The sequence below is a fragment of the Mustela lutreola genome, chromosome 8 (assembly GCF_030435805.1).
Source record: "Mustela lutreola isolate mMusLut2 chromosome 8, mMusLut2.pri, whole genome shotgun sequence".
Lineage (NCBI taxonomy): Eukaryota > Metazoa > Chordata > Mammalia > Carnivora > Mustelidae > Mustela > Mustela lutreola.
Window position 1 is genome coordinate 92,266,013 of NC_081297.1, and position 12,432 is coordinate 92,278,444.

Here is a 12,432-nt window from a genome sequence, read left to right on the forward strand (position 1 = left end):
GGAGTGTGTCCAATAGGTGTTCAGTTGAAAAGTTTATCCAAATCTGGATTACAAGAGTAGTTAATTCCGATATTCTTACCAGACTCCAAAGACGGCAGTCTTGACATCATTAACCACATTCCAAAAGAACCAAAGCACCAGTTAAGTGGCAGTCTTTCAGGAAGTAATTACCAGAAGCTACTCTTATCCCAGACTTTGCTTTAGGGGAGGAAGACCTGACTATACAAAGAAAGTCAGAAGTTTCAGTCAGTGTCTCAACATTTTAAAAATTCTGTAGAGTTTGCTGGAGCTCAGATGAAACATTTATCCTTCTCTTGCAACCCCTTTGGTTTCCAGGGGACTGACTTACAGCTGAGGCAAGCTGACGAGAGGTACAGCCGTTAGACACACACACAACACGCACCAAAGTTAACTGAAAAATTTCAAAGTGCCTTTTTATGCCTTTAACTCAAAGACGAACACATTTCAAGGTGACCCAATCCTCAAGTGACAGACAGTGTTTTAAAAGGGCAGAGCTCTCCACTTAAACAATTTCGAGTGACATGTTTAAATCACATCCTCAAGGGCTCTATCTGCTGTCCTATTTACTAGTCTTTCTTTCCTGGCAGAGGCATCCCATTTTAAGTGAGCGCCTGAAGTTCATCTTCCTTCCTAACAATTAAAATCCACAGGGCTTAGATGCTTAAAAAAATTTTTTTTAACTTAAGAGGCACCATGGAGGACTTCCAATTATTTAATTATATGACCAACCCCGAATATTACTGTATAGTTTTTTTCCCATTTATCAGAACAGTATCAGAATAATAAAAGACAGCCTCATCAACACTCACAAACAGTAGAAGACTTATAAGATAAAAAAGCATTCATAAAAGGATGCCCAGTTTAAAATCTAAAAATGTACATAATTGTTATATTGACTGTGTATGTATTTCATACACAGAAGAGGAAGGATTGTTTTCTTTCTTCACTAAAATATTACTCCTAGCCCTTATAAGAGAATGAGAAGATTACACTAGAAATCTAAAAATTGGGCTCCTACAGTTAACAAAATACACCATACTGGTTTTACTTAATCCCTCTGCAGAAACTACTCCCTGTCAAAAATATCCCCTCCCCTACACGGTCTGTGAATTCCTCTGTATCTCTGCAAACTGACTACTTCTCCATAATGATTTACAGGACTGTCTCCCTTAGTTGACTGGGAGCTCCAGAGAGAGCAGAGAACAGGTAATGCTTACTTTGAAATTCCAGCTATTACTAGAGGCATCCAGAAACAAGTGCCATGAACAGCAGGAACTCCACGTATTTTGGTTTTTTTTTTAAACTAGAAATTTATAATATATAAGAAAAATTTTAAATAAATAAATAAATAAATTGTAAAGATATATTCTTGTCCCCCCTTCCCTTTCTGACCATTGTTTGGAGAGGGCGGGGTGAGGGGAGGATAAGCAAGGTTTTTATTACAGAGAGAGATACAGATAGATGATAATTAGATAAATATAGAGTCAGTGTATGTGTGTGTGTGTGTGTGTGTGTGTAGTACATACATTCTCTAGCTCTGCCAAGTGGGAGGCTTGGGAACAGAGACACTCCATTTACCATGAGCAGACCAACTGCCCAGATCTTGGCTTCTAAATACCATTATCCATCAGAAGAAACACTCCTTGGAGAAATGGCTGGCTCTGGTGCTACGGCAGGGAAAGCATAAAATAAGCCTGGATGTGAAGCTGGAAAATGAGAAAGTACTTAAAAGTAACAGTCATGGGGCGACTGGGTGGCTCAGTGGGTTAAACCTCTGCCTTTGGCTCAGGTCATGATCCCAGGGTCCTGGGATCAAGTCCCACATCGGGCTCTCTGCTCAGCAGGGAGCCTGCTTCCCCCTCTCTCTCTGCCTGCCTCTCTGCCTACTTGTGATCTCTCTCTCTCTGTCAAATAAATAAATAAAATCTTTAAAAAAAAAAAAGTAATGGTCATGTCAAAAAGAAGAGAGACGCCAGGCTGACGGGGCTCCCATTACCAAAATCGGAAACAATCTGAATATTAAATAATAACAGTAACAATTATGACCCATTGGGAAGATCCAAAAACCTCAAATACATACTAATATAAACAAGCAAACATAAACAAATTAGAAGTTTGCAGAGATAGGATATTTAAATAGTTGCAAAGCATCACCCCACAGGGGAGCCTCAGTGGCTCAGCAAGTTAACTCTTGATCTCAGCTAAGGTCTTGATCTCAGGGTTATAAGTTGAAGCCCTCCATCGGATAAAAAAGAACAACAAGAAAAATTACACCCCCACAAAATACATATTAATCACAAAGGTTAAAAACGAACTTGACTGTGGGAAGGCTAGCAGATACCACCTTAACCGAGTGATCAAAATGAGCATCACCCACAATGAGACAAATCAAAATCGTGTGCTTACCTAAGAGAATGCAACAAGAAGAACACAGATCTGTTCTGTGATATTCCTACCAAAAATGCATAACCTACATCTAACCACGAAAAAACAATGCAGACAGAAACTGAGGAACATCCTACAAAGTAACTGGCCTATAGATTGCAAAAGTATGAAGACCCTTCAAGTCAATCGAAGACGAATGATTCCTTACTGAAGACGACTAAAGACAAAAGACAAAGGCAACATGTGATTCTGAGCTGGATTTTTTTTTTTTAATAAAGTACATTATTTGAACAACTGGCTACACTTGAATGAAATTCACGGACTGGATGGTAATAATGCAGCAATGTTAATGTTCTCATTTTAATGGCTGCGATGCCGTTGTAGCCATTTAGAAACAGATCCTTGATGAAATACTCAAACATTCAGAAGTAGTGACACATCATGTCAGTCGGCCATTTTTCTCAAATGGTTCAGAGGAAAAAGATCTTTCTACTATCCTTACAACTTTCCTAAAAGTTTGCGGCTGTTTTAAAGTTAAAAGAAGAAAGTATAGCAAAAAAAAATATTTTTTCTGTTATTCTGGTTTATATTCCATATTTAATGGGATAGTACATTCATCATTACCAATATCATAATTACATAAAAATAATTACTTTCATGTTATCTTTCTTTCCTAGCACCTAGAATACTGTGAACACGTGCATACGCATACATGCACATGTGTGCGTACAAGTGCCCCCCCCCACACACACACGTAGCTATGGTACAAAGAACTTTCAACCAGAAGTTCTGGATTTGAATCATGACCTCAACTCTTACTATGAAACATTAAACAACTTACTTAAGCTCTCAGTGCTTTAGTTTTCTCATCAATGAGATAATTAATACTTTTCCACAAAGGATTACCGGAATTAAAAGAGAAAATGTTTGGAAAATTACCCTATTAAACCTAAAAAATATATACATATATTAAGTATTAAGGAGAAAAAGTAACTGAATTCAGATATAAAATTCACACCAACTTAAAATATTGTACAAATCAATTTTAATGTTAAAAAAATCACAGGTTAATTCCACTTGGGCCACTCTCTGCAGAAAGCTATAAATTTTTAAATCTGTTCTTACTTAACCTGAGCTACAGCTAAATTTTCACATGCCATCTAATAAAGAATATACTACCCTACTGTTTTTAAGCAGGGATTAGCTTCTGTAACTCAAAGACAGATTTTAACACCCTTCCGTCTCACTAACTAGCTAAATGGAATTCTTCAAGGGTGATTTATGCCATTTCTCCCCTAAAATCTATAGATGCCTTAAACTGTTTGCCTTGTTTACAACTGAAGAGACTTCAGTTCTCAGGAAACTACAGAGGTCTCAGAAATCCAAAAAACAAAATGAACAAAATTCATCTCAAATCAACAAAATAAAATAATTACAAATTTTCGGTATTTTTTTTTAAGATTGTATTAATTTGACAGAGAGAGAGAGAAAGAGCAAGCAAGCATAAGCAAGGGGAGCAGCAGAGGGAGAGGGAGAAGTGGACTCCTCGCTGAGCAGAAGCCAGAAGTGGGACTGGGTCCCAGGACCTTGGGATCATGACTGGAGCTGAGGGCAGATGCTTAACCGACTGAGCTATCCAGATGCCCCAAATTCTCAGTATTTATTTTCTTTCCTTCTTATTTTTTTTTAATCTCAAGATGACATCAAGAGACAGGACTGGTTCTTAAACCCAGCAAGCCAAGGTACACCTAAAGAGAGCTGGAGTTTTATAAAAATACAGAGACAAGGAAAAGAAACTAAAAAACCTAAAACCCCTGGGGCGCCTGGGGGGCTCAGTGGGTTAAGCCTCTGCCTTTGGCTCGGGTCATGGTCTCAGGGTCCTGGGATTGAGCCCCTGCATCGGGCTCTCTGCTCAGCAGGGAGCCTGCTTCTCTCTCTCTCTCTGCTTGCCTCTCTGCTTCCTTGTGGTCTCTCTCTCTGTCAAATAAAGGAATAAAATTAAAAAAAAAAAAAAAAAAACCTAAAACCCCTTTACTCTGATCACTTGGTAATTACTACCAGGTCCTCACCCCATGATGCCCTGAAGCTCATCAGCATATCTACATAAAGAATTCCCAGGAGCACCTGGGTGCAACAGTTGGTTGAGCATCCAACTCTTGGTTTCAACTCATGTCTTTGTATCATGGGTCGTGGGATCAAGCCCCACCTTGGGCTCCATGGTCAGCGGGGAATCTGAGATTCTTTCCCTCTGCCCCTTCCCCAGCTCTCTCTCTCTTGCTCTCTCTCTCAAATGAATAAATAAATCTTAAAAAAAAAAAGAAAAAAAAGTTCCCAGAGAAAGGCTGGTTTTAACATGTCATCCCAGAAAATTTCTTACTCAGTAACATGTAAACCTACTCTCCTAACATGCCAAAGACTGGATATTTCCATTCTCTCTGAAGATAAACTTCATCTTCTCTGAAACAAATCGCAGTGGTTAAGATGTGGATTACTGGGGTGGGGTGGGTGGGCAACTGGTGGGCTCAGTTGTACAGCACTTGAGTCTTCATCTTGGCATCATGAGTTCAAGCCCCACAATGGGCACAGAGTTTACTTTTTTAAAAAAGGACAAAAAGAAGAAAGAAAGAAAAAGGTTAAGGGAAAAAAAAAAAAAAGATGTGACTTATTTTAAGAAAAGACACAGGCAAAACCTAAGAGAGTCACCAGCTGTTGACTTGCCTTCTCTTATATTACAGATTGAGTGCCCCCAGCTAGCACCCAGAGACCACATGCGGTGGTGAAGCAGGCAGCATCAGCACCAAACCACCTGGGTTTGAATTCTGGCTCTGGGGCATCAGCACTGCCTAAGCTCTGCCTAACTGGTTTTTGGCAAGTTACTTAAAACCCTCTGTGCCTCAGTTTGCCCATCTGTAAAAAGGGCATCATAATAGAATCTTCACAGGGCTGTTGTGATGAGTAATTGAGATAACAAAAAAATGTATTAACACAAGGCCCGGGCACATAGCTGGAACTCTATATTAACTACTATCTTTGTACCTAGCATCTAGGCACAATGTCTGGCATATGGCCGATGTTAAAGAATTATTCTCAAGCATCCAGTGCTTGGCCTAACTTTAAGATTTAAAATTTCATTCCAAATATTTTTTTAAAAATTGTTCAAAGATAACTTTGCAGTGGAAAAAAATCACTATTACCAAAATCTACATTCTACATCAAAGTTATACTTTAGCAGGAGGGGCAAAAATGAGCTCCCTATATTCTTGGTTCTTATCTAAGTTTCTCAAGGGAAAGTAAAAGTTAAAATGTAAGAAGACAGAACACTCGGTTATCACACCCATTTAAGGTACAGTTTAGGCATATCTATCTGATTTCTTAGACAAAAATAAATGAAAAATAACTGCTTATCACATTTGCAATCATTTTAATTGTAGCTCTGGCATGATGCCCAGCCCCTGAATCAGAGCCAGGTCTGTGAAAGCAGGAACAATCCTTGTCCATTTTGTATCCAAGGTAATACTACCCAGGCCACAACGGGTACTCTATATCTACTTTTTGAATGAATAAATATGCTTCATAAAATACAAAATCCATCGTGGTTCTTGGTTTGGTAACTAGCCAAGGCTAATCTCCTTTATTTGTGTTTTTTTTTTTTTTTTTTAAAGATTTTATTTATTTATTTGACAGACAGAGATCACAAGTAGGCAGAGAGGCAGGCAGAGAGAGAGAGGAGGAAGCAGGCTCCCCGCTGAGCAGAGAGCCCGATGCGGGACTCGATCCCAGGACCCCGAGATCATGACCCGAGCCGAAGGCAGCGGCCTAACCCACTGAGCCACCCAGGCGCCCCTCCTTTATTTGTGTTTTAAACAAATAAGCTACCCTTTCTGTTTGTTCTGACCTGCACAACAGAGGGTACCTCCACAGAGTAAAAGAATCTTCATATTCCTCAGGCATCATGGTCCCTGGTCATTCCAATTGAGGACATATGTCTAAACCCATCTCTTGTTAATGCTATACAGGAAAGCCAGAGAATTGTCTCTATGCCTCCAAACTAAAATTCAGCTTGAAATTACTTTTTTTGTAATTGTTTTTCAGAGAACTTTGAAATTCTTCTTTCTGTACACAAGAGCTTACAGATATACAGATACCGAGTAGGGAGATCCTTAGAAGTCACCTAATACAATAGCCCCATTCTCCAGATGCCTCCAAAGAAAATCACATTTGAAAGGAAGCCACATAGTCAACATCCTTCATAAGCCTCTTGACACAAAAGTAACAAATTTAAATTTCAATAATATTCAGAAAAGAGGAAGGTGTCCATCCACCAGCACCTGCCTACCCAGAAGGTCTAGGTGGATGCCGCAGTTCTCCTAAGCAAGGAGTAGTTCTAAATTCATTTGTTCATTCAACAGACATTTTGAGGGCCTCTGGTGTGGTGGACACTATTCTAGGTGCCTGAGACACGTCAGTGAGCAAAAAGAAAGATCACTGCCTATGCTGTAGCTACACTTTAGGCAAAACTCTGGAGGTGCCTAGGAAAATAAAGAACATAGGTCCATTTTAATAGAATACATAGGGCAGGAAGCGTTCCATAGCACCATGAGATCATTAAGCTAGTGGTTCTCAAACTTCGGTGTGCTTCAGAACCCCTCAGAGGACTGATCAATACTCAGAAGGCCCAACCCCACCCCAGAACTTCCGATTCATTAAGATCTCAACAGGGCCTGAGAATTTACATTTCTAATATGCTCTCATACACTGTCAATGCTGCTAGTCCAGGAAGCAAGCTTTGACAACCACTGACCTACTTGGAAACAAATCAAGTAGCTTGGCCAGAGCCATAGGCTACTCAATACCAGGCCCAGATTTAGGGGGTTTTTCCCCCTTCTGACTCCAAACTGATTAAGCTTTTATGAGGATACAGCTGTCACTTATCCACTTAAGGCAAACACTGCCCAAAGAAAAAGGCTTTTTAGCTTATGCTTGAGTTGGAGAAAATCAGAAAAGAATGTTTTAAGTATAAAACACCTTAAGCAGACAGCACGGATCACTAAACACGGACATAAAAATTAACATTAAAGTTAGAGGATTTGTTTTCTTTCACATATCAACATGCCATGATAAAAGAACGTTTTCCCTAAAGGGTCTTAACATGAGGATGAGGTTCAGTCTCAAATGAGCCTATTTATTTTTTAAAAGTCTATTTACTATTAACTATTAACTAGAACTATATACACTAAAATATAAATAACTGATTGGATTAGTAATAATATTAGTCTTTTTGTGCTAACTGTATTTTCTAACATTTTTACAATAAACATGAATTCCTTTTGTAACAAGGGAATACAAGTTAATTTCTTTAAAAAAGCAGTGACCGTGTTTATTCAAAAAGACTTTTAATTAGAAAATTATAAAAGGCATCAGTTAATATACTGCATAAATTAATACTGAATGATTTTTTTCACCAGTACATAAATAATTCAAATAACTTATTTTACATTTTAGGCTAAACCTCTGTCTGGATTAATGATTAATACCAGAGAAGGAAAAAAATCTTTGAAATTTATGATTTTATTTAAACAAAAAGAATAAAACAAAACTATGATCCTTTAAATAGTTACATAAAAATCAAATTTACTATTATTCTATATAGCAATTGTTTTTTATCTTTACTGCTACTTTAACAAATGTAGGGATATGATGCTAATTCTAATAAAGAAAGCAAAATGTCATGTGTCGATTATGCCAATTAAAAAAAAGAAAGTAAAAATGGAGGCGCCTGAGTGGCTCAGTGGGTTAAGCCTCTGCCTTCGGCTCAGGTCATGATCTCAGGGTCCTGGAATCGAGCCCTGCATCGGGCTCTCTGCTCAGTGGGGAGCCTGCTTCCTCCTCTCTCTCTGCCTGCCTCTCTGCTTAACTGATCTCTGTCTGTCAAATAAATAAATCCTTTTAAAAAATAAATAAATAATAAAAAATTTAAAAAGAAAGTAAAAATGGCTTCAATTGTATTTCTTGAAAAACAATAAACAAATGTCTAAATTTTGGAAAAAGTGGAGTGTCCTCAATCTGTACAAAGTTAGAGAGCCATCTCCCTGAAAATACCAAGGTAAGACCTACACTCAATTCCTGTACCCCATTCACTATCTTTCTGGACCTCCTAATCTAGGGAATACTCATTTATTACCAAAGTTCACATTTCAGGGATACAACTAGAATTTAAAACATAATCTGCTAAAGGGCAATGACTAAAGGAGAATCAATTTGGTGAAGAAATCAAGTGTATTTATAAAGACACATGGTCACCATTTAACGAAAGTACTGGACTACCTCTTGAAGTGTAGAGGATTTCATCAGGATAGTCACTTTCAAAGGGAAAAAAAGTGCCTTGTATGTATTATATAGAATCATAACTAATTTTCTGAAAATCAAGCCTAAAACCAGAATTCTATACCATACTATTATTAACTCTTCCTAGTTACCCACAAAGTACCAAACACTTTAAATCCTTTCATTTGATCTCCAAATCGCCCTTAGAAGTACAACCATTTTACAGATTAAGAACTTTAAGCACAAGGGCGCCTGGGTGGCTCAGTGGGTTAAGCCACTGCCTTCGGCTCAGGTCATGATCTCAGAGTCCTGAGATCGAGTCCCACATCAGGCTCTCTGCTCAGCAGGGAGCCTGCTTCCTCCTCTCTCTGCCTGCCTCTCTGCCTACTTGTGATCTCTGTCAAATAAATAAATAAAATCTTAAAAAAAAAAAAAAAAGAACTTTAAGCACAGAGTGATTCAAGTAATTTGCCCAAAGTCACACAGCTAAAATGATCCAGGATACAGATATCCTAGCTGTAATACTTAAACTGAGAGCCTTAACCTTTGGCTCTGATTGTGGGTCTGTTTGAATTACAAAGTTTTTACATTTTAGGAAATCAGAACTAAATTTTTCTTGCCAGTCATACTTGATAATATCAGTAAAATGAAAAATAATGAAATAATTCAGGCGTCTTCACAAATCTCTGTACTTCTAAAATCATACACAGTTTACAGTGAGTTATACCGCACAGTGATCTGACAACTTTTCCACCAGCACGGACGTTTTAGGGGTACGGCTGCGGTAAAATTACGGAAATCCAGCATTAAATCGCACAGGGGTTCCACTGAGCGGGTGAAGAAGGTTTTTATCTTGTTTTATTTGGGTTGGGGTTTTTTGTTTGTTTTGGGGTTCGAGGGTTTTGGGGGTTTGTTTTTGGAGTTTGTTCTTTGCAACCAGGGAGCTAGAAGGTGAACGACTTAAGCTGGAAACCAAGAAGTCGAATCCTTTCCTAGGTCTTCCGCTCACCACACCAGGCCTGGGTGCCAATGTGCACAAGAGTTCCTAAGTCTCGGCGGACCGGCCTTTGCTCCGGGTGGGGGCGGACCGACCCGGCGCCGCCGCTTCCCGCCAGGGCGAGCACCCCCCGGCAGCGGACCCCAGGGCACCGGGCGGCGGCGAGCCCCGCGAGCGGCGGACGGCGGCGGCGGCGGGAGGCGAGGGAGACGGGCGGGGACGACCCGCGGGGCCCTTACCCAGCTCCGTGCCCCGGTTGCGCGCGGACATGGTGCGGGCCGCTGCAGCAGTCGCCGGCTCCTCTCCGCCCAGCCCTTCCTGCTTCCCGCCCGCCTCTCGGCGTCGCTGCGCTCGCCCCGCCCCGCTCCCTCTAGGGGCAGGGCCGTGGACCTCGGTCTCCACGTCCGACCTCGGTTCCCACGTTCGACCTCCGGTGCGACCTCGGTCCGCGGCCCTGCGGGGTGGTCCTGCCGCCCCTCTCCTGTCCTCTGCCCCCAGCTGCGGGGCTCGAGCACTGGCTCCCGAAATAATGCTACCAAAACCCGTTTCGTTTTTGTTTTTTTCAAGATTTTATTTATTTACTTGACAGAGATCACAAGTAGGCAGAGGCAGGCAGAGGGCGGGGGGTGAAGCATGTTCACTACTGAGCAGAGAGCCCGATGCGGGGCAAGATTCCAGGACCCTGGGATCTTGAGCTGAGCCGAAGGCAGAGGCTTTAACTCAGACACCCCCAGGTGCCCCTCAAAACCCGTTTTAAAATGTTTGAGGTGCCAAATGCACTGAATAAATACGTTTAGAAGCTTTATAGTGTGAGATTAAATAACAAGAGGGGAGATGATCCCTCCCAATTACTGTCCAAGTGCAGAGCTCTGCAGCCCCATACCTGAAGGGCAGCAGAGTAAGGGCGGCCAGTGAGCAAAGGCCCAGAGCACACCTGACTTCCAACCTAGACAGGAGCAGCAGTTCTGTTGCTTGGCAGCGGTAGCCCGGGGCGGGGGCGAACACCCAGGCGCGAGATGTCAGGTTTCTCAGCATAGTACTGATAGTAATTAAGTGGGACACTGGGCACATCCATTACCTTTCTAAGCTTCACTTTCCTAATCTCTATGAAATGACCTTGGAGCTCTAACTTCTGGAGCTCTAACTTCTGAATCTGTGATACTAACATTTTTTTCAGCCTAACTTTTCTGCAACCAGAAGGTTAAAATTGTCTTGAGTCACTCAACACAGACTACTAGTCGACTCATCTCTACTCACAATCTGGTGGAGTCATTGCCCCACAGTAGTCACAGGTGTGTATTTGTTAGATGAACGATTGCATATTTCTAGCTGGGCTATTTTTCTTACAGTGGTTAAGTTTTATCTAGTCCAATTCCATTTGCCTATGATTTCTTAAAGCATGCACAGATTCCTTAGGTAAATACTAACTTGGACTATGGATTATAACCAGTTTTTCTAAGTCAAAAGAGGGAAGGTGTAGAACTAGGCAAAAGTATGAATGTCAGAACTGACATACTTCAGAACTGGAAGGACACTTAGAGAGTATCTCACTCCTACCTCACAGTGAAATAAGGTAGTAAGAATTATATTGAATCTGGGGCGCCTGGGTGGCTCAGTGGGTTAAGCCGCTGCCTTCAGCTCAGGTCATGATCTCAGGGTCCTGAGATGGAGTCCCACATCGGGCTCTCTGCTCGGCAGGGAGCCTGCTTCCTCCTCTCTCTCTGCCTGCCTCTCTTCCTGCCTCTCTGCCTACTTGTGATCTCTCTCTGTCAAATAAATAAATAAATAAATCTTTAAAAAAAAAAAAAGAATTATATTGAATCTTTTATAGAAGCTAAATTTATTCAATTTAAGTAACAGTTCTTTATTTCTGAAACTAGCTCTTTTACTACCAACTTGGATTTTTAAAAATCTTTTCTCTTATGAAGACTGTGGTAGTAGGAAAAAAAAATATGTTAACCACCTCACTTGCCAAGATTAGAAGCAAACCATTCTTACACTGATCTATTCCTTTTTTTCTTTGATTGGTCCCAAAATCTCAAAGTTAGACAATCATTGATACAATAAATATATAATACTAAGTGCTTCCTACAAGTTAAGTTCTTACACTAATTATCAGTGTTTCAAAAACTCTGTTAGGTATTTCAAAAGAAAATCTATGTGTGAGACCTACCATCTCCTTTTACAGAAAGAAACTAAAGCTCAGAGAAATTAGTCTAAGTTCTAGAGAGTGGTTTAAAATCCAGGCAATATAACCCTACAGACCATACAGTGCTGTTCCCACTATCTTGTGGAAGCCAAACTCATTAGACCAGCCATTTAACCTCTGAAAGTCAGGTTCTCTGTATATAAAATGGGTAATATCTTACCTTCATTGGGTTATTAGAGATATTTTGATGTTCTATTCTCTTATTATACAAAGTGACTTAAGCTGTAAAATATTATTACTGTTCATTAGCTATCATTTAGAGGCTCTGGCCTTGTTTCCACAGGTGAATTTGCTAGATGCCTCCTTTGTGCCTTCAGGAACTCTGCTGATTCTCAACTGGTCTAGGTGGCACTCTACCCACTGGCAATTGTGCATGCATTCTTGTAAAGAAAGAAGAGCTAAACCACCTGAGAATGGTTTTGCTCCAGCATTTTTTTTTTCCTTAGCAATCCCCCTAGTATAAGAGTCAACAGGTACACTAACTTATATGGCAACC

The 12,432-nt window shown here is 40.4% G+C and overlaps 1 protein-coding gene across 1 annotated transcript in view; it reads right to left on the minus strand.

The window, feature by feature from the left end:
- Nucleotides 1-10,128, minus strand: part of DERA (deoxyribose-phosphate aldolase) — a 116,495-nt gene extending 106,367 nt beyond the window's left edge. The window contains exon 1 of the mRNA XM_059185956.1: nucleotides 9,967-10,128. Within this exon, the coding sequence (XP_059041939.1) occupies nucleotides 9,967-9,997 (31 nt within the window). The 5' untranslated portion in view covers nucleotides 9,998-10,128. The remainder of the gene's footprint in view (nucleotides 1-9,966) is intronic.
- Between the last annotated feature and the right edge of the window lie 2,304 nt (nucleotides 10,129-12,432).